Raw genomic sequence first — 26,759 nt, 5'->3', positions numbered from 1 at the left:
ATAAAGCAGGGGGGTAATATTCAGGTTGTCTGTGTTTATAATGTAAAGCCTGCTGGTCTTATGAATAAGGCATTAAGAGCTGTTATCGCAGGATCTGCTTATTTCGCGTTGACGGGCAGGTTTGAAGAGCTTAAATTGGCGCGATAAGTGGCAGGAGGGCAGGAAAATGAAGTCCTTCCCCTGGCGCGGCTGTTCTGGGCCGGCGACCAAGCTGCAGGAGACGGCGGAGAAGCAGGCAGCGCGGCAGAGATGAAAGCAGCGGAGGAGACCGCACTCGCCTGTCTGAAGAGCGTAGCGCGCAGACCCTGTGAAGACAGACACGCTTCCGCTGGCAGCAGGCTGTGAAACAGGAGAAGGCTGCCGCATTAAAGGACTCATTAGTAATTAGAGAAACAAGCCGCTCTGTTCTGCTCGGTGTTCTACCGTTTTCAAAGTTTCACATGCTCTATGTGGGCACTTTTTAAAAGGGTGGCGTTATGAGATTTACTTGCATGAATCACCCTTCTTCGGTCGCTCTTATAAAATGTTGCTTTTCTTGCAGTATACAATGGGCCTGTAAAAGGTTTGTTTTCTTATAATCTTTTCCGTAGTTCGTATTCCCACACATTTAAGTGCTTCCTTGCTCCCATGATGGGAGTTTGGTCTAATATCAACTAGACTAATTTAGCAAACAAGAATGTGCCCCTTTCTAAGAGAGCGATTTTAGCAGATTTTAGTGAAGGTGTGGTTATTATACAACCTGATTAATACTTTGAGATGTTTCTTTAGTCAGCAGCAGGACAAAGGGACTGCCTTGTTTATGTTCCTTCAAGGCCTTTCTTCAAGAGTGTAGTATTGATTGACAGTGGCACTCGTAAGCGCTCTAGCTTTGATTACAGACATTGTATTTCACTTGTCTAGAGTGAGCCAGCTCTGCCGTTACTTTTCATCAGATGTGCTGAATGGACAGATTCACGGCCCACCAAAGTCTTTTCAGTTCAGCAATGTTTTTGCAGTTGTAGTTCCACGCTTGCTTTTGCTTTCGACTTCTGCGGTATATTGGTTCACCCCACCCAGTCCTCCTGCCCTCTTGAGTTGCTACGGGGATGAGGAAATGGAAATGTTATGGCCAAATTGATTTTCTTCATAAGCACTGCACTTGAACTGAACAAACCACAGAGGGAAGCATAAAACATAAACACAAAGAAAGACACATTGTGGCCTGCAGCCCTGCTGGGCGGTTTAGTAACGTTGTGTAGGGGGATAGCTTCAGTCTTCCTGTATCATGACACTTTGCCCGCCAGTGCCTCCCATCGGCAGAAGAGGTGCCTGCGAATTTGCTTGTCGAGCTGTGCTTGAAGTGCCTTCCTCCTCCTCGTGCCTCTGCCAGCTTTACACGCAAACTGCAGCGCGATGAGAAGCTCTTCCGAGAGCGCAGGCTTGTCTGTCCTCTCCCGAATCGATCGAGGTTAACTGAGGTAAAGACGATGACGAAGCCCATCCCCAGCTGAACGCGCACAATGGGCTGTTCAGTCACAAGCCCCGGGTTGGTCATCATGACCTGCCCAATCGGAGCTGTTCTGTCAGTGAACCGGAGGTATGGGGACAGCCTGTGATAGGTGATAGGGTAGGTGAGAGTAGTGTCTTCTCACTGTAACTGTATCTGACAGTCACAGGCAGGACGGTGACCTTGTTTACAGGTGCGAACATGACAGCTGTGTGAGCTCTCACGTACCTGTGAAGGAGCACTGCGGAGGTGTGATGTAATGAGTGCAGTGATGCAGTGCAGATTCTTCAGTCCCCCAGACAGTGAATACACTGTCAGCTCATATGTGCACCCAAATACTTAATGACTGATGTCCACTCAGGAATGTCTCAGAAAGGAATCCACACATGGTCTTTTAATTCTTCAGTCAATTATGAGAAAAAAACTAGACTTTTTTTTTTTTCTTACATACAGGTATTTGCACTCATACATTCTCAGTAAACACGGTCAAGGATGACCACCCCAAGTAACATGAAATAATGAAATAGCTGTGGTTACAAAGTACCAGTTTAACTACTTATTATACTTTGTTTTGCTTGCTATTTAATGCTACTTTAACCCTTTCCACTTTGCCCCACCTAGAGGGCAATTTACACCTATTTTGTACTCATCCTATAAAAGTGTCAATATCTGAAAAACTATTTATAGCACACATATGGTTGAAGACTTAAATGAAAGAAGAGGCTTGTACCATTCAGACATTTGAGACAGAACAAATTCATGTCAGAGCATGTACACAAAAGATACATAAAAATACCAAAACATTACAAAACAACTTATGTCAAGAACCAACCCAGACCTACTTCATATTTGTGCACAAACTAGATGTAAACTTGTGGACACAATTTGCTAAAGATATTGACAGGCATTCAAATTCCACATGAGTTTTACCAAAACTGCACCCAGATGTCCTCAAGTGTCCCCCAAAAATAAAAAGTTCTTTCATGCAACTTTTGAATTGTATATTTTTGTTCTTATATTAGAAAATTATTTTTTGACATAGAGAAATGGCAGCAAAGATTGTTAGAATGTGCCTTTTATTGTCTGAGTTTGTGGTAAGGGTAAGGGTTGTAAACCGTGAGCATGGAGAGGGGGAGGCTGGAGTTGTATTGCCCTGCTTTGCAAATAATCATCTAAACTGCTATTCTCGCTTGTGGAGAGTCTTTTTAACAATCTGGCATCACCATTTCCAGTTTATATTATAGAAATATGAACGCAACAATAATTTGGGACGTTGACAACTCAACCACAAGGGGGCAGTGTTTATAGGGTTAAATAGTCCCATTTTCTTTCATTGCAAGCATGCAACAAAGAACTGCTTGAGATCTTTGTTGTTTGAGTTTTTTTTTTAGTACTGCTACCCACAGCAATGAATCTTAGTGCACATGTTTGCAGTGTCTTAAAGGTGCATTTCACTGTATGTATGTCCCTGAGTTTGCAGGCCTGAATGTGCTGACTGTGGCCTTAAGCTATCCACAGTCATCCCTTTGCAAGAGGTCAACCACTCAGACATCTTGTTACTGTGACATCACATGCTACAAAGACCTTTCTTGTTAAAGTAGGTCAAATATCAAGTCTTGTGACCATGTACAAATTAGCATATATTGAGTGTATTCCTGTGAACATATGTGCATAACTGCTACAGTGTTCCAAATTGTGAAGCAAAAATGTATTTTTCTGTACTAAAACACATTGCTGGTCTATTTATCGTTGCAAGAATAAAAATACCTTTTTTGTGTTATAATGAAGCATTTTATCTTCATGTTGGAGATGTCTTTTTTTTTCTTTCTTTTTTTTGCAAGACATGATTTAAAAGGACAGTAAATGATGCGTCAATAGAGAACCGCAACAGCAGTCATAAAATGGAGTCATCACCACACCAGAAGACTGTGGCTGAACTAAAATTTTACGAACAGCATGCCACTGTTTGCTAATGCAACTCACCCACTCTTCATAAGCGTCCCACTGTAGTGAAATAAATACTCCTGTCCCATTTATAACTCCTGTTCCATTTGCAGAGTGATATAAACATAGAGCTGCAGCTGTAGCTTAAGTCACAGGCACATTCCCCTTTAGCCGGAAAGCAGAGGAAGTCATGTGGAAACCAAAGGAAGGACAAACATTTTCTTGGTAATGTTCTGTAGGGTTTCCCATTTTGAGGTAATGCAGTGGAGTCTATCATTTAACAGATAAACTTCAATGTACATGTAGTAATCCATATCCCTCTATCGGTTGGCCCTGCTGAAACCTGAATCGATACTTGTTGAGGATTTAAATTAGTCCAGATTAATGACTCTTTAATTAACAAGAGAAATGAATGCATAATGTATTGCCACACATATGTTAGTATTTTCCATATCTAATATATTTTAGCAACGAGGCTAAGCATTGATTTAAATGGTTGAAAAGTAGTTTCTAGTGTAAGAACTCTGTCCTGTAACCCCCATCTGCTGTACGGGACAAGTGTGGTCTGTTTCGAAAGCACAGCAAACGAAAAAGTAGAGTCTTGTCTATTTAGAAAGGATTATCTGGTTTTCAGCCATTTTGTGACTGTCTCTCTAAATGGATTAGAAAAAGCCTCCTTATAGTTGTCTCATTGTGCGATTTCGGCCTTATCTGGGCTGTCTGCTCCTGTTAATCTAGGCCTGCTACTGACAAAACATAGACCACTGCCTTTAGCGGGAGAACACTTTTTTGGTTGTTATAGCCTCATTGTCACAATTCTGAAATATAATTTTATAGCTCCTCACCAGAATGAATAAAAAATCACATTGACTGATAACTGAAGATTAGTGCTTTCTTGACAGAAATATATATATTTTTTCCTTTTCTGTACAGATTTGCAAAAATACAGATAAGTGCTTCCAAGCCAATCATTCCATTTCGAGAGACAATAATCCGGCCGCCCAAAGTTGACATGGTGAACGAAGACTTGGGCAAGCAGCAGAAGGTGGCAGTGATCCACCAGGTGAAGGAGGACCAGGCCCGGGGTCCGGAGGGGGTCCAGGTGGACTCGGGTGGCCTGGTCACGCTCACCACCCCCAACAAACTGGCCACAGTCGGGGTCAGGGCCCTGCCGCTTCCTGCGGAAGCCACCACACTGCTGGAGGGGAACAGTGACCTCATCCGAACAATGGAGCAGTTCAACCTGTCCATGAAGGAGGGCAGGCCTCTGGAGATCAACCACAAAACTCTGGAGTCCATCCAGGAGTTCAAGGAGAAGCTGGAGGCTCACTTGCAGGGGCGGAAGTGGAGGAACGCGGTCAGCCGCATCTGGTCTTTCGGCCCACGGAGGTACGGGCCCAACCTTCTCCTGAACAACGTGGAGGGCTACCGGCGGCCGTCGGTGTGGCAGTGTCTGGAGCGGGAGAACCCCGAGGCGGGGGTGTACTGCGACTTCGACAGCAGCGTGGTCAGCGGCTTCCAGCTGGCCGCGCTCTCGGGCCCCATGTGTGAGGAGCCCCTGATGGGCGTCTGCTTCTCCGTGGAGAAGTGGGACATGAAGCTCTCCCCGCAGCCTCCCCGCCAGGCCTCTGTGGAGGAGGACACGTCCCACAATGCAGCGGGGTCCTCGGAAGCAGACGGCGCCGCGGCAGAGCTCCCCCCCGCGGCACGCGAGCCTGACCCCGCCCTGTCCGGGCCGAGCCGGCGGAAGAACGAGGCGGCGGTGCCGGACTGCTACGGGCCCATCTCAGGACAGCTCATTGCCGCCGTGAAAGATGCCTGTCGGCACGCCTTCCAGGCCAGGCCCCAGCGCCTCATGGCAGCCATGTACACCTGTGACATCATGGCCACGGCCGACGTGCTCGGTAAGAAGCAGAGAGTTAGCGTGTTAATGAATTAATTAATTACCCTTTATTTATTCAGTTGTGTAAATTGTGTAAATGGAGGACCCTTGAATATGGAAAATCTCAAATTTTGATATTTATCAATGATATCAATGTATATTTACCTGTAGTTTAAGTGTATGATTATTTTCGAGTTCACTGTCAGTAACATTCTCTGTGTCATTTAATCCCCTCTGTTTTGGCTGTCATCAGGCTCCATTTTAGAGGAAGCAAAAGCGATCCAGGTGTTCAAGCTGGATTCACACATTAATGTAATACATAGGCCAACATTGCATTGATGTAATGTTTCAGCAGTGTGAGTCAATCCGGTTAGGCCATCGAGCCATTGCCAAAAGCAGACATGGCAGTCTACTCCCTGAACCAATAAAAAGGTAGCATTTACAGAATTCCACCCACTCACAAAAAGCTAATGAGTAATGTGAAATTAAGAGTCATCCCTAAGGGAATATTATGATCTCTATTTAACTTTTTTTTGCCAGTTAAGGATTTACCCCATCTTTGGTTACACGGCTGAGGAAGTAATTTGCTGCTTGCTGTGCACAGGAAATAGTTTTGGCAGTTGCTAATTGAAGCGTCTGTGGCATACTTTTGTTTGAGCGCACTGAGATCATTCTGCAGTGCTCTATAACAAAGGGCAAGTGTCTCCTCAACATGCTGGCTGGCTTTGATATGAATCGATCTGCCTGGTATCTGAATCCTATCCCTTGAGATTAGATAACCTCTTAGAAAAGCCAATACATTCCACAGTGATACAGACCACCACCTGGAAGGACACTGTGAAAAATGACCCAGGTCATTTAGTGTAAATTATTGCTTAATGTGTCACGTATTGAAGGGAAATGGAATAGTAAAGGATCCATCTAGGTAAAGGGGTGTGGATTGTTGGCTGTTGTTCACATATTTGTGGAAAATTAGAATTAATTCAGCATCTCAGGTTGACACTTAAATCACTTGGGCACAATTCTTTTTAAGGGCCGGTCAACTGTAACATCACAGCTCCCAGTTAAATGTGAGAAGCTATCACAATAAGTACTTTACACCCAGACCTTTATTGTACATTGTTTCAAGAGTTACTCCGTCATTATTTAGGTAACGCGGCTGCCCCTGAAATGTATCCTAAGCATTAAACAACAACAACACAACAAGAAAGCCCTGCTATCAGTTATGAAATATTTATTTTTTTAATCCGTTTAAAATATTTAGCATGAGGTTAATGAACATTTCTATTCAGAGTAGGGACTGATGTTGTTATAGCAGCCGTCTCCTTGCGACAGGAGAAAGGGTCAAGGGGCAGAGCTGTTATCACAGCATGCTAGCTCCATTATTAGCTCACCACTTCCACAAATTATTATCCTCAACACACCACGCGCTGGGCCCAATGTTCAAACCGCTTTCTATTTTTAATGGCATTGTTCTCTGATTCATTGGCTATGGAAATGTTGTTTTCTCTACTATTTGAATTTGTAAAGTGTAAAATGATATGACTTTTAAAGGCACTGAGAAAGAAAGTAAATCTGCATTGGCGGATTTTTTCATATTCGATTTGGCTTGGCACACTTGTAGTGTGAACTCGAACTGGGCTATCTTATGTTAAATGCTACACTGCAGTGAGAGCATTAGCCCACAGGCTACACTGCAGTGAGAGCATTAGCCCACAGGCTACACTGCAGTGAGAGCATTAGCCCACAGGATACACTGCAGTGTGAGCATTAGCCCACAGGCTACACTGCAGTGAGAGCATTAGCCCACAGGCTACACTGCAGTGAGAGCATTAGCCCACAGGATACACTGCAGTGAGAGCATTAGCCCACAGGATACACTGCAGTGAGAGCATTAGCCCACAGGCTACACTGGAGTGAGAGCATTAGCCCACAGGATACACTGCAGTGAGAGCATTAGCCCACAGGCTACACTGGAGTGAGAGCATTAATTAGCCCACAGGATACACTGCAGTGAGAGCATTAGCCCACAGGCTACACCACAGTGTGAGCAGTAGCCCACAGGCTAGACCGCAGTCTCTGAGCATTAGCCCACAGACCAACACTCAACACCAATCTTCACCCCCTTGTGTCACCGCCCAGGTCGTGTGTATGGTGTCCTATCCAAGAGGGAGGGCCGCGTGCTGGCGGAGGAGATGAAGGAGGGCACGGAGATGTTCATCATCAAGGCCGTGCTGCCCGTGGCCGAGAGCTTCGGCTTCGCAGACGAGATCCGGAAACGCACCAGCGGCCTTGCCAGTCCACAGCTGGTGTTCAGCCACTGGGAGGTGAGTGGGGTACTACCACTGGGAGGTGAGGGGGTACTGTCCAGTCTACAGCTGGTGTTCAGCCACTGGGCTCCAGCAAAAATATTTTATTAACAATAATTTAGTTATTTAACTGACGCTTTTATCCAAAGCGACTAATCCTCTGCTTAGTTGGATCACTCAAGGGCCCAACAGCTGTGCTGTTTTAAAAAATGTTTTATTGTGGCTATACCGGGGCTTGAAACATCAACCTTCCAGGTCCCAGTCATGTACCTTAGTCACCAGGCTCCTGGCTGCCCAGTGGGAGGCCTGTATGTGAGTGTGAGCCTGGCTGTGTGAGAGCTAATGAAGGGAAACCATTTTTCTCTTTGGTCAATAGTGCAAAACAGCCAATGTCATGTCATTTCAGTAAGAAGGGTGGGCTACTCCTTGCTGAGGGTTGCAGTCTGACTGAAAGTGTCCTGGGATGGTATGCGCTTTGAACTAGACATTGTGGGTCAATAACCTTCATTTGAAACAAAAACAGCATTACAGTGTGTAATAATGGGCAATAGCCAGTTGGATTGAAATGTAGGGCTTTCAGCTGTGAGGGTATCGATCCTGAGGACTGTGTGTATTGACGAGCGGCTGGAAAGAAACAAACATGACAGGGAGGACAGAGGTGTTTTTTTGGGTCATGTTATTATTGATCTGTCGCTGTCGCCCATATCAGCCATGCTGACTTGGCCTTATTGTGCTTGTTCTTCTTTGCTCCAATTCACATGGTGTCAGCTGACATTGACTCAATGCAGTGCTTTTGATTTCATTCATGAGTTCTTCCAAAAGAAGTTCATATATAGAGATTTGGGAAAATCTCCCAACTTTAAAGCCGCTGCCTTCATGGGGATAGATTTCCTGAGGACTGCGTTGTTTTGGCCTTTCTTACCATGCAGGGCTGATATCTTTGAGATATTTCTGTCCGTCAGCCCGTGTCACTGTCCCACATCTGTCAGTTTGTGAGTCAGTTTGTGAGTCGGTGTTGAGCTCAGAGGGAGCTCCGCCGGGCCCTTCTGCTGGAGCCCACATCTAGAGCGGGCCCTCCGTCCCCAGGGGCCGGCGGTCGGGAAGGTTGGGTTAGCGCCGCGACCCAGCCTGTAATTTCCGAGCGCAGGAAAAAGCCGGCTGGGTAAGTGGCTGGATACACAAGCTGGCCCACATCGGCCATGAGGCCGGTCCCTCCCCCAAGCTGTGAGCTGTGTGAATTAAACATGACTGAAGGTCAGTGCGGGGACCGGGGCCTGTAATTAGATTAATTCCTCCAGGGCAGGAGGGGATGAAAGCTGCGAGGGGCCACATGTGCTCGGGCATTATACCTGCCGTCGGCCGCCACGCCGTGGCCCCGGCACGCTCCGCGCCATATGGTCCCTGCGTCACCCAGGGCGACGGGTCACTCCGTCTCGCTCAGCCACCGAGGGTACCGTCACGCCGGTATTATTAGCCTGCTTACCGCCATGCTTAGCTTTGCTCATTTCTCGTGCTCCGTTCTTTCTGTTGCAGTTTGTTTTAAACCGCACAAATACTGCTGCTCTTTGTGCGGTTTCGTTTTTTATTTGTTTGTTCTTTTGTTGTGGGTTTTTTAGCCTGTGGTGTGGGGTTTTTTTTGTGTGTTTTGTAGGCATGTCTCAGTGTGCCTGCTGTGTGGGTAAAACCTGTTTAATTGCTGCCATTGATTTCCTTTCCTGACCCACAGCTTTTCATTTTGAGGCAGGTTTGCTCAAGATTAAGAAATCTGATTTAACTTTTCATTAAGGCCGGTGCAGGGATAAGACATAGCAGCTTACAGATAAGCTGTGATTATTTTTTGACTGCTGATAAAGTAGACATAGATTTTTAATTACTCATTAAAGCTTATATGTCCAAATTGTGCTATTCGAATTAATGGGTTGACACATGGGAAGCTACTGTTTTTCACTCAGACACATTACAACGTTGTATTAATAGTTTAATTCCACAAATGATTTATGACATTAGCGCTGCAGTCTTCCACGTTTACAAATATAGCAATTTCCTTAGTATTTCACAGGAGAAATAATAAGAAGAGGTTGCTTGTTACTGCACAGGTGCGAAGATGCACTCACACACACACACACACACACACACACACACACAGCACACACACCCACACGCACAACCACAGCAGACACACACACACACACAGCAGACACACACACACACACACAGCAGACACACACACACAGTACACACACAGCACACACACAGCACACACACACAGAAAGCTGGCCCCCACACACACACAGCGCACACACACACACACACACACACACACACACAGCAGAGCCCCACACACACACAGCACACACACACACACACAGCAGACACACACACAAAGTTGGCCACCCCACACACACACACACACACACACAGCAGACTCACACACACACGCACACACACACTCACACACACTCACACACACACACAGCACGCACACACGCACGCACAACCACAGCAGACACACACACACAGCAGACACACACAGTACACACACAGCACACACACAGAAAGCTGGCCCCCACACACACACAGCACACACACACACGCACAACCACAGCAGACACACACACCCACAGCAGACACACACACAGTAAACACACAGCGCACACACACACAGAAAGCTGGCCCCCACACACACACAGCGTGCACACACACACACAGCAGACCCCCACACACACACAGCACACACACACACACACGCACACACAAAGTTGGCCACCCCACACACACACACACACACACACACACAGCAGACTCACACACACATGCACACACACTCACACAGCAGACACACACACAAAGCTCCCCCCCACACACACACACACACACAGCACACACACACACACAGCACACACACACATACACACACAGCACACACACCCACACGCACCCACACACACAACCACAGCAGACACACACACACACAGACAGCAGACACACACACACAGTACACACACAGCACACACACACAGAAAGCTGGCCCCCACACACACACAGCGCACACACACACACACACACAGCAGACCCCCACACACACACACAGCACACGCACACACACACAGCAGACACACACACAAAGTTGGCCACCCCACACACACACACACACACACACAGCAGACTCACACACACACGCACACACACACTCACACACACTCACACACACACACAGCACGCACAAACGCACGCGCAACCACAGCAGACACACACACACAGCAGACACACACAGTATACACACAGCACACACACACAGAAAGCTGGCCCCCACACACACACAGCACACACACACACGCACAACCACAGCAGACACACACACCCACAGCAGACACACACACAGTAAACACACAGCAGACACACACACCCACAGCAGACACACACACAGTAAACACACAGCACACACACACACAGCAGACCCCCACACACACACAGCACACACACACACACACACACACACACAAAGTTGGCCACCCCACACACACACACAGCAAACTCACACACACACGCACACACACACTCACACAGCAGACACACACACACACACCACACCACACCACACCACACCACACACACACATACACACAGCAGACACACATACAGTACACACACAGCACACACACGCACACACACACACACACAGTACACACACAGACACACACACACACAAAGCTGGCCTAGGGTGCTCATGCTGTCTGAACAAAAGCTTCCTTTTCAGCATTGCTACTTCAGGACAGTCTTTCATGTCTTGGTGTTGCTTTTGTTGCCTCTCAGAGTAAAATCTCCACCCACTCAGCTTCTCAGGGGCTCCCCTGCAGTGCTGTACTTTTATACATGTTCACACTTTAAATCTGCCTGCCTCTCCCTTTTACACTTGAAACTTTCTTATGTTTGTGTTTGCAATTCCTCTCCTTACTTTAATTTCATCAATGTTTCTTTTTAATGGAAGTCCTTGCTGTTCCATTTTGAGATTAAATAAATAGTTCTACCCTTATATATGTTAAAGACTTAATAGGCTACTATGACAATCAGCGCTGATCAGCCCTTAATTAGAATCTGCCACCCATACTATTTACTGGTACTTACAAAATTATACTGAGTATAACTATTATATGTGTCTGTCTGAGAAATTAAACTAATGTTGGGCCTTAATCTTGCTCGTTTATCTCAGACAATCCATAGGTGTACTGAATAGCAGCATCCCAGCCTGATTGCCCTGTATTTAGTAATCGAGGCAGGACAGAGGCAGTATATTTTTGAATCTGTGCTGAAGTAATGTGAGCTAGCAGGCTGGACACTGTTCAGACTGTTTTATTGAAATTGGATGTGTGTATGATCCAGCTCCACTCCCACACAAGGTCACCCAGCTTCCACCACACATGCAGACGTTTTAATCATTGGCCTCCGTGCTTCCAAGATGCATTTGCCCTGCTAAGAGAAGAGATTTAAACAAATCCTTTATATTGTGTTCGCAGAGAAAAGAAGCCTTGCTTTATGATTCAACACGCAGGAAGACTAACCCCTGTCTCTCTTTTCAAAAGAAAAAGTCCCTGCTACTTGCAAATATATGTGCGCAAAATATGTCACATTGTCTCCATTTCTCTTTGGCCCTGTTCAGGCTGAGGACACGTGAGATATCCACACACAGAGCCCAGTGTCTTTAGGTGTTCTCAGGCCACGCAGCGGGAGCGCTAAACATACAGCAGTCCACAACAGGGCCTCTGGCTGCCTTCCATTAGCATTCGAGGCCAAGAAGGAAGCTTGCCAGAGGGCATGCTAAAACTGTCGTAATTGTTGCTTTGTTAAGACCGCGTATACCTTACATCAGGTTTACATTTCTGATGCAATAGCTCAGAAACAGATCTATTCAAAGATGTAACTTGTCACATTATTGCAGAGTTTAGTAAAACATTTTGGCGGATTTTATTTTGAAGTTGGAGGACAGAGGTGAGATTACAACGGGTTTCCCAGACAATGAGCTTCATTTTCTTTTCCAGGTGCTCTGAAGGATGTTTAAACATCTGTGAATGATTTTGACTATTGGGTACTAAGTATCGATTCGAGTGTTTGGGTCCGCTCGGAGGCAGCTGCTGGAGCTATCACGCAGCGGGCTGTCAGACCAGCTGACGTGTGTGAGGAAAAAAGATTTATTATACGCTCGAGCGCAATAAAACCCAAGGCTGCGTATTGTTTTCTCCCGGTCCTGATTTTAACATGTCTGTCAGCGTTGCCGTCGTGGGGAGGGGCTGCTCGCCCAGGTTCTTCAGGTGCCAGGAACACAGATGGTAATTAATAAGAGCCGATCCTGTGACCAGTGGCGTTTTATTAGCGCCGGTGCGGGCTGTCAGGAGAGATGTCACAGAGAGCCCCGTCATGCTTGGAGGCTGCCAGTCTGAACTGGCGCGCGGGATAATGGATGCAGCGGTTTCCCCTTCGGGCCGTGATGACAGCGGCTGAGACGCACGCTGGTGAGTCAGGTTAAAGCTCCACGCGTGACGTTAGTGTTCGTGTTAGGGTTAGTGTTCGTGTTAGGGTTAGTGTTCGTGTTAGTGTTAGTGTTAGTGTTAGTGTTTGTGTTAGTGTTAGTGTTAGTGTTCGTGTTAGTTTTAGCGTTAGTGTTAGTGTTAGCGTTAGCGTTAGCGCGGGTGTGGCCCCCGTTAGGCCAGCCGCACCTCGTCACGCACTGCCTGCCACGGACAAGCAGCAGTCAGGACCCCTAATCAGGGCCAGGGCCTGGTGCAGTCTCCAAACAGCACATATACACATGGTACAAGCTCCAAACGACACACCCATACACACACACACACACACACACACACTCACACACATACACACACACACACATACACACACACACACACACACACACACACACACACTCACACACATACACACACACACACACACACACACACACACACACACTCACACACATACACACACACACGCCCATACACACATTCATACACACATACACACACACACACATGCACACATACATACACACATACACACACATACACACGCACACATACACCTACATAAACAGACACCCATACACACACACACACACACACTCACACACATACACACACACACACACACACACACACTCACTCACACACACGCCCATACACACATTCATACACACATACACACACACGCACATGCACACATACATACACACATACACACGCACACATACACCTACATAAACAGACACACACACACACACACACACACACATATATTCATACACACACACACACAGACACACATACACACACACACATACATACACACACATACACACACATACACACGCGCACACACACACACACACACACACACATATACACACACACACACATACACACACACATACATACAGACACACACCACACACATACACACACACGCACATACACACACACGCACATACACACACATACATACACGCACATACACAGACACACACACGCCCATACACACATACATACACACACATACATACACAGACATACACACACACACACACCTACACACACACAGACACACATACACACACATACATACACACACACACACACACGCACACCTACACACATATATACATACACACACACACAGACACACATACACACACATACATACACATACACACACACACACACACACACACACACACACACACACACACACACACACACAGGGCCTGGGACACTGGTGCAGGCTCCAGCGGCCCGTGTTCCAGGTCAGCCTAATCTAATTGAGGAGCCGCACAAAGGCGGCGGTAATGAGGAGCAGGCGGCATGCCGGACGGCGGGAGTCAGGATCACACCCCCTCCCCTCCGACGCACCAGCCCTGTCACGCCGCATGAGCCACTCTCCAGCAACGCTGCGCGCCTCTTAATTGTGCCACACAGCTGATGTCACTCCGCATTAGCGGTGTGAAGAGTCCCTGGGCCACATCCTCTTCCTCGGCAGGACGCAGGGCAGGTATTGTTGCCACTCACCCCGCTGAACCACGCTTGTTGAAAATTTCAGTTTGATTTAATGTGACATTTTCTGCCATTGTTGGTGGCAGCTGTGAGGAGAGTGACTCAGGAGAATCATCGTACTGTAGTAACGATGTTTACAAAGTGCTTCATTTTAGCCTTCTGTGGTGACATTTCAGCTCTTTTTATTGATCCCAGCCTTTCATATGCATTAGAAAGTAAATGTGAATTGTAATGGTGATTTTACTGTCTTGTGAAGAGGCTGTAAATGTACTGTGGTGTGGACTTAAGGAACAAAGGTAATAATGTTCAAATTAGGTTGGGGGAGGGGAGTGTAACATTGCCCCTTATTGCATTCACAAAAAAAAAAAAAATGGCCCTGTCACTGTTTTCTGCCCTTTGCCTAGAGACACGCTTTTACACAGAATACAGAAGAGATTTTATCAAAAGAAAGTAACCCGACCCATTCTCACAGAAACCAACAGAAAAGGACCAATCTGATGAAAGAGCCGCATTTGACAGGTCCTGGTTAGAGGCATCCTGCTCGCCAGTTTGAATTTAGTCCCTCCTCAAAGAACAGATGCATGGTGACATATGCCCCTCGAGCAGTGCCCCTGGTCGATTGTTGGTGCGTGGCAAGGCTCTGCTTTGTCCCGAATCTCCCCGCCATCTGTCCTGTGGAAACGAGGCGGGCTGTTCCCCTGGACTCCTGACCAGGTGCGAGGGTACTGTAATCGTACTCCCTGGCCGTTGCGCGGCGGTGATGTCACCGCAGTAGGGCTTTGTGTGGCACGGCCTCGCCCCTGAAAGGCTGGCAGTAAGTCACAGCGTGTCACAGCGCTTTTACATAATGAGCTCTCTGTGTGGGGAAGCAGCGTGAGGGGCCCTGCGGATGACTTCCCCATTGTTGGAGGAGCGAACGAACGGAGCCTCGCCGGGGATCTGCCACCGAGTTTAGCTCCCGTTCTCCTCTCTTTCCCTCTCTTTCTCTTTTTTCACCCTGTTCTTTCTCTCTGTGGTCATCCCCTGAGGCTTCCTGCCTAACCATGTTCCAAAGTCAATATCTGCGACTGCAACCCAACTCTAGATTTTTTTTTCTCTTAATGATTGAGTAGCCTCTTGTTTTGTTGAATAAAGCCAGTCGCTTTTCTGTCAAGCATAACAGCTACTGCTGTGACAGTCTGTTTGAAGTAATGTGAGAGTATGCCTCTTCATGTCCACGGGCACTGTGAGCGTGACCTTCCTAAAGCCCTGGCTCTGTGTGTGTGTGTGTGTGTGTGTGTGTGTGTGTGTGTGTGTGTGTGTGTGTGTGTGTGTGTGTGTGTGTGTGTGTGTGTGTGTGTGTGTGTGTGTGTGTGTGTGTGTGTGTGTGTGTGTGTGTGTGTGTGTGTGTGTTCACTCAGGTGATCTCCAGCGACCCCTTCTGGGTGCCCACCACAGAAGAAGAGTACCTGCACTTCGGGGAGAAGGCCGACTCAGCCAACCAGGCCCTGAAGTACATGAACGCCGTCCGCAAGCGCAAAGGTCTGTACGTGGAGGAGAAGATCGTGGAGCACGCCGAGAAGCAGAGGACGCTGGGCAGGAACAAGTGAGCCCGGCCCTCCGGAGGACTCCGCTCTCGCCCTGTGTTTACAGGCGGGCCACTGGGCACAAGGCCGGTTGTAATAAAGCCATCGCAACACAATGGACGTTCATCACTGGCCCCTTATTTAACAGTATTTTGTTGAAATATTTATGAAATGTACAAAATAGATTTTTTTTCCCCCTCCTGGTTTTGCGGTAATAGTTTTAGCATTGAGGGTGCTGATTGATTTCCTTCTAATTCCGAAAGCAGGCAGGTTCTACTTGCCTGCACATCAACCAGCCATCAGATTGGATTGACATCTACGCTGCAGCTAACTCCATCTGGGCACTGAGGAATTTCCCCTGGCGCTGAAAAGCCGTTTTGATTCTTTAAATTTATGCCGTACGTTTGGGACATTTGCTTGAAAGAGTCAGTTTCAGTCATGCATAATTGAAGAGCCTTTCTGTTCAAGTAACGTTCCAAATTTGAGAGAAGAGTTTAGTTACTTGAATATTAATTCCACTCTATCCCCATTGAATTTTGTTATGCATGCTCTGAAGACTGGAATTTAATTTGGCAAACACAAATAGGATATAGATACGAAATTAAACATGTTATAATTATCACCTGGGACAAACTCTGTCAATATAAGCAATCTTCTTGGTCCAACACTAATCAGTGGTTTCTATAGTAGTTTATTTGTATTCCTTTGATACACTAAGGAACAGAATGTATTTTCAATTTTTCTAAAAGCTGTTGTAATGAACCCAACCATCAAAATGCTATTTCAGAACATTAAAGGAGTATCACGCATGTATTGAAAAGTGTGAAAGGCTTTTTTTTTTATTGCGTTCTGATAACTGTTTAATTGTATTTCATTTGAAGGAATAACGTCCAGTTTGCCCATTAGGTCTGTGTTTAGTAAAAGGAAACCAGTTAATGGCTAGTTTTCCCTACGCTAACTGAACTGAACGGGGACTGCACAGGCTTCCTGTGTTTGGGTGGGGGTAGGGCTGTGGAGGCCTTCCGGGTAATATCCTGACCCTAACATTTACATAGCGGGTTTAATTTTGCGGAACCAATGCCTCTAAATTGCAGCAAAGACTAAAAGCTCTGATAAGGCTGTCTGATGTGCTAGATAAACCCTTAACAGATGTAAAAGGGAAGTTCCGTAGCGATTTCATGGCTATAGGCTCCAGACATCATTAATGGATTAATCAGTCACACCGTGACATTGGGAGACGTGAAGAAGACAAAAAAAGGGCTCCTATATGCACAGAGCCTGAAGAAGTAAATATTTTGACGCAGACATGAAGGGGGGTGGGGGGGTTGTGATGAGGAGTGAGGTGTGGATTGTCTCCCTTCTAAGCAAACAGGACCAGTCCTCCTGTGTGCTCAGCTAGTGCTAATATGACTGGCAGCTCACTCACTGAGCTCCCGGGCCACTGGAAGGGCAGTGGGGTGCTGGGCGATCGTTATCTCGCTGAAGAAAACCAAACAGGACAGCAGTCCATCAGGGCGTTTAAACAGAGGCCAGTCAGCCTGATCTGCTCAGGAGTGTGTAATGGGAAACCTGCTCAAAGGAGTTCAAGCGCAAACTCACAGGGCCGGCTGCTGTTGGTGATGGGGTAATAAATCAGCTGTGATTGATTATCAGCTGATGCCTTCAGTGCTTGTCGTGCCAGGTGTCCGGCTCAAGGGCTGAGCGGAGGTGAGGGGGGGGGGGGGGGGGTGAGCCAGGGGCTCCTGAAGAAACGGGGGGCAGATCAGGGTTCAAGTCTGCACAGTAACATGAAAATGGCCGGTTTCCCCACTCACTTGTTCTGTAAAGCACCCTCTTGTTCTGCTTGATACTGTGTTTATGCTGTGATTGAGCTGCTCCTGTTATAACTGAGAGCTGAGGTGGCAATCAGCCAAGTGGCTTCTTAAGATGGGTGTATTTGTGTGTACCCTTGAGACTGGCTCAATTGTACAGACACACACAAGTATGTACACACCCGCGTCAAACTTCCGTTTCTTTTGCTGTATCAGGTTTCAGTGTATTTTCTTTCTGGTAAAGGACAGACAACAATAAAGATTTAGTGGTTCTTTGACCCACTGCTTTTGATATCTGGGAAAGGGCGAAAGCAGTTCTTTTTACACCCACTGTGCAATGTAAGCAGTGCACCGTAAGTAGGACATCGGTGCAAACTGGGTCTAGACTTTTATTTATTTACCTGCTTCTTTTTTCTTTTTTTTCCTTTACTCCTAAGTTGTTTTCCATGTTAGCACAGTTGTATGAAGGTGCAGAATTCCCCCTGGCTGTGGAGTTGGCCTTCTTTCGTAACAGGGGATAACAGCGGTGCATTCCACCTTAAAGGACAACAAGGCCAGGACACGGGCAGGGGAAACATTAGCCACGCCGCGGGGAGTTCATCCATACATTATGCATGAATCAGCTGAGTGTTGTCTGGAGAGGAAGCTCATGGGAAATAAGTGAATTGCACACTCTGGGAAAGTCAGGTGTGGTTTCGGGCCCCAGCTTGCCGCTGTACTAACAGGCTTGCGTAATGTCGGAGGGTATTGGAAACACATTTGGGGCAGATACAGCCGGCGCTGGGTTCTGCAGGCTCAGATTAATCAGTGCTGCATCACCGGGGCGACGGGGCTGAGGCTCCCCGGCCGGGCTCCGGCCCTGTTAGAAGTGACTCGTCAGCATATTGACAGGGCTGCAGGATCTGAACCTTATTAGAGGCGCCACAGAGAGTAAATGCTTTGTGGTAGAGTGCTGCTCCTGATGAGGTGCTCTGCGGATAGTGAAGTGCGCCAGAGCCTCGTAATGGCGGGGCACAGATCAGATGGTGGAGTGATGCTCGGTCAGAATGGTGCTGGACTCCTCTCTGAACTGGGGACAAATCCTGGGGAACATCGTTACGGTCAAGAAAACTCAGGAAGACCTCCGAAAGCCTCCTCAATTAAACTTACACCTTCACAAAATGCTGTTGATGTCCTGGTTCTTTGCATCTGTCTGCTATTCTTGAGGGTCCTTGAATAGTTTGGTGACAATGAACGCTTGATAAATTCAATTTAGTCAAATAAACAATCTAAAAAATGTTTTGTGTTTTCTCAGGTTCTCTAAGTCTAATATGTTATTGTGTTTAAAGATCTGAAACCATTCAGTGTGAGAAATATGCATTAACAGGAAATCAGGAAAGAGCAAATACCTTTCATGGCACTGGAGCTAAAAATGAAGTATTGGCATATGAAGAGGTGTTACTGGGTTAAAACCTAGGCTCTTTTTGTTTCTTCTGTGTATCAGGTTTCTCTCATTTTTCCTCTGCCTTTTTTTCCCCCAAGCTTCAAAGGGGAAACTTTGAACATTAAAATTAATTGCCATTGTTGCTAGCAGAAAAGTGCCTCTAACATTACCTCATCGATCTCTTCTCCTGTTCCAGCCCTGATTGGTGCTGCTGGAGGGGGGAGGTCACAGTGCCTTGGCAGTGGGCTCCATGTTGCAGCAGATGCTGCCCCCCCCCCCCCACCCTCCTCTTTCTCTCCCTCCCTCCTACTCCTCCACAAAAGCTTTTTTGTCAGTTACTTTCAAGCCCCTGGGGATCTCACCTTTGCCCTTTACCTCGGTGCAACAGGCTTGCGTTTCCGTTATTTTACATATGGATTATTCCAGGGCTCCCGCGTCTCCTTTCTTCCTCCAGTGATTCATTAAAAATTGCTGAGAGCACGCTGAGACAACTGGCAGCTAATGCGTTTCACAGAGCACTGCGCCTGAATCCATTTTTCCGAAAGCCCAGGCTTTTTTTTTTTGGTTTTTTTCCCCAGTACAGTCTGCCGGGAGCCTCGGATACGCTGGGGCCCGCCTATTTCACAGGTTGCTGGACAACTGGAAGTGCTTTTATTGCGCTGTGCAGACGGTGTCTGATAGTCTTTGCAGGGCACTTTCTGCAGAGCCAGCATTTGGCACTGTCTTCCTGGTGCCCCTACTCCCCCCCCCTGTAGGTTTCCCCGTCATTCGAGGCTAATTGCCAAATCAGCAGGCCAACCCACAGGATGGCCTGTCTCTGGAGGCCCTCATTCCTGAAAACCCTCCATTAAGGGAACATTTGGTAGTGAAATTACCCCAGATTTCCTCCTTACAGTGGCTGTGAATGAAGTGCTATTGAACGACAGGCCGAGGAGTCCAGCAGGCACTCTCTGGGCAATGCTGGGCAGAGTCCCTGCTCTGTCTCCTGCTCTGCCCCTGCTCTGCCCCTGATCTGTCTCCTGCTCTGTCTCCTGCTCTGCCCCTGCTCTGTCTCCTGCTCTGTCCCTGCTCTGTCTCCTGCTCTGCCCCTGCTCTGTCTCCTGCTCTGCCTCCTGCTCTGTCCCTGCTCTGTCTCCTGCTCTGCCCCTGCTCTGTCTCCTGCTCTGCCCCTGCTCTGTCTCCTGTTCTGTCTCCTGCTCTGTCTCCTGCTCTGTCTCCTGCTCTGTCTCCTGCTCTGCCCCCTGCTCTGTCTCCTGCTCTGCCCCTGCTCTGTCTCCTGCTCTGCCCCCGATCTGTCTCCTGCTCTGTCTCCTGCTCTGCCCCTGCTCTGTCTCCTGCTCTGCCCCTGCTCTGTCTCCTGCTCTGCCCCTGCTCTGCCCCTGCAAACAAGGACCTGTGTGGGCTGCAAACCCCCTGGCTGCTTGCTGCAATCCTGCTTTGGTGCAGCCCTTAGCTCCACCTCATGCTAGTACCAGCGTGTGATGTTGCATGTGTAATGCCTTGTCAAATGTAAAATTACATAACTGCATAGCACCAGATGGTGAGGAGCATAAATACCATTGAGTCTGATATGCAAGTTTACTTATGGGTTTACCTATATGCATAAAAAAATGACTACAAAAATACTCCAAACATTTGAATGCCAAGCTAACAGTTGTTGGACAGGGTTTACTGAATATCTTGTTTTTCTGTTAACATAATAAATACATAAAAATTTGGCCATAATTCTTTTCTACATAATAAGGATCTGGCATGTCTGGGGGACAGAAATCTGCTCACATCCAAAGCGTGGGCTGACAGTCCGTTGCATGGCAGCTGTTTTCATCAGACAAAGTCTGGAATTCTAATGGTTTCCTGGCGGCCATTTTGTTGTGTCTTTTAGCAGAACACCCTCCTGACAGAGTAGTAAATTCCTGTGGTTGCTTCACAAGTGGTGACTTAAAAACCCGGGATGTTCTATGAGGACTTGTTCGAGCGTGATAAGGAGATCACCTTGTATTCTCATTGGACTGGGAGGGTAATTGCTTTAGGTAGGATAGACAATCCCAGTAGACTCTTTGGCCTCTTAGTTGCGGCAGTTAAATAGGGCTACATACATGAGACACCATGAATTCCCTTAAAATGCTCCTTCAGGAATTCTTAAAGATTCTGAATATATTTTAATGTACTGATTGTGCAATTTTAATTATCATTAAGGAGCATTTTTAAAATTAAATGTAAAATAACAGAAAAGGCCCATATAGTACCAGTCCTCTGGCTATAGGCAGCACATTTCAAATACAACATGGGTTGTCACCTGGCCTCCTCTGGCAACAAAGCTTCCCTCTGTATCCAGAGAATTGGATTGAGAGCAAGCAGGAGCGTATGAATGTTCAGTTCGGAGTCACAAATTTTCGAACAAATACTATTATTTTTATTGTAATTATAATTAATATTGTACATTATTATGTTTTTTTTTTTTTCTCCTTTTTGTTTTAAGATGTCTTTAATGTATTGTGTATTGTACTTATTATTATTTTCAAAATGTTTTTATGTTAATGTTCGAAATAAAGAAACATTCATTCATTCATTCATTCAGAATGTACACATGACGAGTGGTAGTGTAACTCCCAGGCAACACTTCTTTCCATAATATATAATATTAAAAATAATATTAAATAATGATGAAGCAGGCATATATGATGTATGATGTGGCCCCAGGTGTAACGTTTGCTTCTGTGTCAGTAATTGAAAATATTTTAAGCTTATCCAAACTGGAAGTGTTAGTCCTATATATAGAGCCATCATGCCAAGTATGTTTTTTTTCTAACTGACCCTGTTTGAATAATTTCATGGGCTTGTGCACTTGAATCGGCTAGGTCACTTTTCTTGTCTTTTTTTACTCTTGCTTGCGTAAAAGCCGTACACCTGCTCCCGTGACCTTCACGGAGTGCCGCTGGTCTTGAGCTCAGTGCTGACCCCTGACCTGTGCTCTGGGCGCTGCTTGCACCGCTGTTCATCCCGCAGGGCGAGTGTTCCTCCACTGGGAGGTCTGGCCTGCCCGGCTGTGTGCTCTAACCAAGGTGCTAAATTTGCCTGTGGAGGTACTCCACATGAGGTTACTGGTGGAAGATTCAGGATTAAAGAAAAAACGTATCTTGCCTCAGTGTGAGATGAGCCATGTCACAATGAATGAGCGTTAGCAGATTGTACTGTAGGTAGAATGCACTTTGAATTCTATGAACGCTAAGTAGGTTATTTACTGAATCATACAAGCCTAAAATAATACAAGTGCAATATCATACAGGCACAATATCATCCAGGCCTAAAATCATACAGGCCTAACTAATAGCCCTAGAACTTGGTCAATAAGCATAGGCAATGCAGATTTTGTTTATTAAAGCAGTTAGTAGTTGATGCTAAATTCCAGTTTTGGAAATGGTAGAATGCAACAGCCATTCCAGTAATCTTAAGACTTCAAGAACAAATGACATCATGTTCTTCTTCCAGTCATTTTCTGCCACTTCAAGCTGAGACATTCATGAGATCACTGAGCTCGAGCTGACTTGAAGCTGTGAAATCACACTTCAGTGGACACAATTTGTCAAAAAAAAATGAGCCATTTCCTTTTAGATGTAGTATATTTTCTCTTGAAATGTTATTATTTTTTGGCTTTTGGCCCAGGTTTATTTAAAGTTATCCATCTTCTGGACCCATGAGTATTAAATAGGAAGCCAAAAAAAAGAGGCTGAGTGAAAGACTGTCAGGGTTATTGGTACGAACCTTGGCATATATTCAATAATATTCTTCAGGCTACAACAGAAAATTACACATGAATTAATCCAAGATACTGGTCAGAGTAGGTATGAAATGGACATCCTTAAAAACACATCTCTCTCTGATAAGACCTACAGTGGTTTTACAATTACACCACTGAATTGTATAAAAAGATTGTTTTGCCTCAGTTTGCCTAAGCTGCAGTTTTATATTTGCAAAAAAATTGTGCAAAGACATAATGTAGACATACAGTACATCAATTTGGCAAAATAACATCATTAATTCAGTGGATACCCTCAAAAATCCATATATATTTCTTCTACTAGCGCTTAAAGACACAAGGCCTCTATTATTCATAACTTCCCACTACGGACTGAAAGTGAAGTAATGACAAGTGCTCACATGGCCATGGACATCATGTTACTGTATTTATTGCTGGCCACAATTATAGAAGTTGCTTTTATGTCTTAACCATCACTGGCTGTGCGAGACTGGCCATTTATGAAAAAATCCTGATGCAAGTCACTGCCCGTTGAGCAGAGTTTATAAGGCGCTGTCAGATGTTAAGAATTCTGTAGTCTGGAGTCTGTGACTGGAGGCCGTAGAATAGATATACATACTATCCCTCCAGTTGTACCTAAATGCTGGCAGTAGAATACTGTAACATACTGTATATCTATCCATCTATCCATCCATCCATAATAATAATTGAAATGAAAGAATGTGGTCCTAGACCAGTCCAAAAGATAAATGTTCCCAATGCTGGAGAAAGAAGACCAAATCATATTCTCTATATATGTTACATTCAAAGCACAAGAAAGGCTGCAAGAATTCTATACAATTTGGGGTTTTGCTTTAGAGAGATTGAAACTAGCATTTGCCTGCCTTTTTCTGACTTGCCTAGGAGTGGACAAATATGTGTGGTGATGTCACTCTGTTTTGGGGGAAATGCTTTGTGAACCTCTCCCTCCCTGGTTTGGTTTTGTTGACATCATGCGTTTCACACACTGTAAATCACTGGCTTTATCCTCTACAGCACAGATAAGATCACAGCCAGGGTGATCCAACGGTGACTCTGTCCTTCTCCTCCTCAGCAACACATATGTAATAGCTTAGTCATAAGGTTAAAAATAAACAACTATTTCAGACGAGGGCCATCCATTATTCACCTTACAACTGTCTTTAGGGTCCAAAAAATGCATCATTAAAAATCAGGTCATTAATTTCTAGGATAAAAAGAATAATAGATAAAATTTATTTAAAATATATATTTTATCTTTTTCATTGAACAATGCAAACAGCGCTCTGCGTTTTGTTCAGGAAGGTTTGGGTATTTAATTACTCCATAAAGGCTGTAGGAGTCTTGCTGTGATCTATAACAAGAACAAATGCTTGGGTTTTCTAGCTGGCTGTGTTCCTCATGGCCCAAATTCGCTGCTTCTCTTCAGCGAATTAGATTTTAAAGCGATCCGTCACATTTGACTTAAAAGACCTAGCAGCCTCCTTTTCCTTGTTGTTATTTTGATCACCTTGTGGCTTCACCTAATCTGTAATCAATTTGTCTGCGATATACAACTTTGCCGAGTAATTGTGATGCCCAGATTACCAGAGTGTAGATTAATGCCTTCTAGAGTTAAATAAATGGCCGTGTCCAATTACGTGGTCCGAAAGGGGAAATATTTTCCCTCTTACTCACTCAACCTCGTCTCTTACCTCCTCGATTCCTCTCTGCGTTCTGCAGGCACACTTTTCCACAGATTGCTTCATTTCAGCTTTATCTCTGTACACCCACGCAGTTTAACAGTATCTGTTCAGCTGTGCCCCACATCAAGTGGAAAGAATGTTTGATTGAAGTGACCGTTGCATAAATCATTGGGTTTTTTTTAATGCAGATTGGAACCAGACTGCGCATTTTAAAGAACGGATTAGTCTGAGTGCATGTTGAACTTTTTACCACCTGCCTGTTAGCTCTCCGGGTTATGTTTCCCATAACTCTTTCTGTGATGACTGCACACGCATACACACACGCACACGCATGCACTCATACATATACACACACACACTTATGCAGAGAGAGTGAATGTCAAAAGTTTTTTTTTTTTTTAAGTCTGTTTTTTGTTACTGTTTTTATTAGTGTAATCCCACTAATGATATTTCACTCCACACTTAAGATTTAAAATGGAGCTTCGATTCTGTCTCCAGAGCTACTGAAGACCAAATCAGTGCTCTGTCCAGCTCTGCGTTTTCCTGCCTCACACACAGTAATCACTCCTCTCTGGAGTGTCCCTGATCAGTCTTCCTCTTCAGATCTGCCCAGACCATGGCTGACCCAAACGGCCTTTGTGTCTCCTGCTGAAATATGAAGACATCAATGTTTGCTCGCCAGAGAGATCTCCACCTCCAGCTGTCCTTGAAAAATATCTCTATCATTCTTCCTTAAAATATATTACTTAACTTCCTGTAATGCATTTAATAAAACAAGAAAATAGCATTTATTTTTGCTGTAGATTCATAGTAGTTACAATGAACCTAAAACAAAAAAGGTAGCAACTAAAAACACATATGTATGTCGTCTTGTCTTTGCTTACTCAGTGTGGCTTTTTGTATTTTCTTGAAAATTAACAAATGTGTGTGTGTGTTGGGCTGTGGTGCTGGTCTTGTTTGTGTGTGTCGTGTGTGTGCATTGTCATAACTAACAAGCTGATGTCCAGTGTGAAGTGAAGGGAGCTCTGGAAGGGTGATTATTTTGCATTCTTCATGCCTCATCCTCTTCATTTCCATTATGTTTTCAAGGTGCCACTTCAAACTGAGCGTGGCCAGTATGGAGCAATATGTCCAGCCATATGGTGCATTGAGTGTACATAGCAACATGATGTCCATGGATCTCAGAGTGCTATGTAATGTGAAGGGTTAGCCACCATCAATGGAAATGTGCAACCTCAGCTAATGTGTAGCTTTGACTTAGGTGATGCAAGGCTGTCATTTTGTGCCAGAAGAATTCAAACAAAGGTGGTCAGGCCCTATGACACAACACTACTACCACCTAAATGTGTGGATTTCTGTCAATTATACCTTTCTTTATTGTGTTTCTATGAACAATTATGTAAAGGCTATTTTTTTCCTGTATTTCATGTCCTAATCCTACCTTCTTCATGTCATGAATTGTGTCCTTTTGTGAATTGTCTGCATGCTATGAACAAAAGAAAGCTCAGCTAGATCTGGTGTTAATCAGCTGACCTTCTTTGACTGCAACAACAATAGGAGATGTCAATCTTATAAGCTCAGGCTTCTGTAATAGGAATTTCTTATTACAGGATACTGCATTATATTTTCATATCACCTTTAACAGCAAATTAGCTCAAATGAATGTAAATGATTTCTGAACAGTGCAACACCTTTTAATTTCTTTGCAAATAGCAGAGTCAAATAGCTTCAAATTAACTTCAAACAGCATGTATCACAGTGCTGCTGACACCGTGTGTAAACTGCTCAAAGTTAACTGTCACACGGTTTTCCCCTCGTAGTGCTGGGAGCGCTGTTCTC

General features: G+C 45.5%; 1 protein-coding gene across 3 annotated transcripts in view; it reads left to right on the top strand.

Moving 5' to 3' along the window:
* efl1 (elongation factor like GTPase 1) overlaps window positions 1-17,032 on the top strand; it is a 78,918-nt gene extending 61,886 nt beyond the window's left edge. For all 3 annotated transcript variants that reach the window (XM_061245089.1, XM_061245091.1, XM_061245090.1), the window contains exons 18-20: window positions 4,364-5,334; window positions 7,455-7,639; window positions 16,062-17,032. In XM_061245089.1, coding sequence (XP_061101073.1) covers window positions 4,364-5,334; window positions 7,455-7,639; window positions 16,062-16,250 — 1,345 coding nt within the window. In that variant the 3' untranslated portion in view covers window positions 16,251-17,032. The remainder of the gene's footprint in view (window positions 1-4,363; window positions 5,335-7,454; window positions 7,640-16,061) is intronic.
* Window positions 17,033-26,759: the final 9,727 nt, after the last annotated feature.

The sequence above is a fragment of the Conger conger genome, chromosome 6 (genome assembly GCF_963514075.1).
Source record: "Conger conger chromosome 6, fConCon1.1, whole genome shotgun sequence".
Lineage (NCBI taxonomy): Eukaryota > Metazoa > Chordata > Actinopteri > Anguilliformes > Congridae > Conger > Conger conger.
Note: the sequence above shows the minus strand (reverse complement) of the source record. Positions and strands in the feature narration are given on the sequence as shown.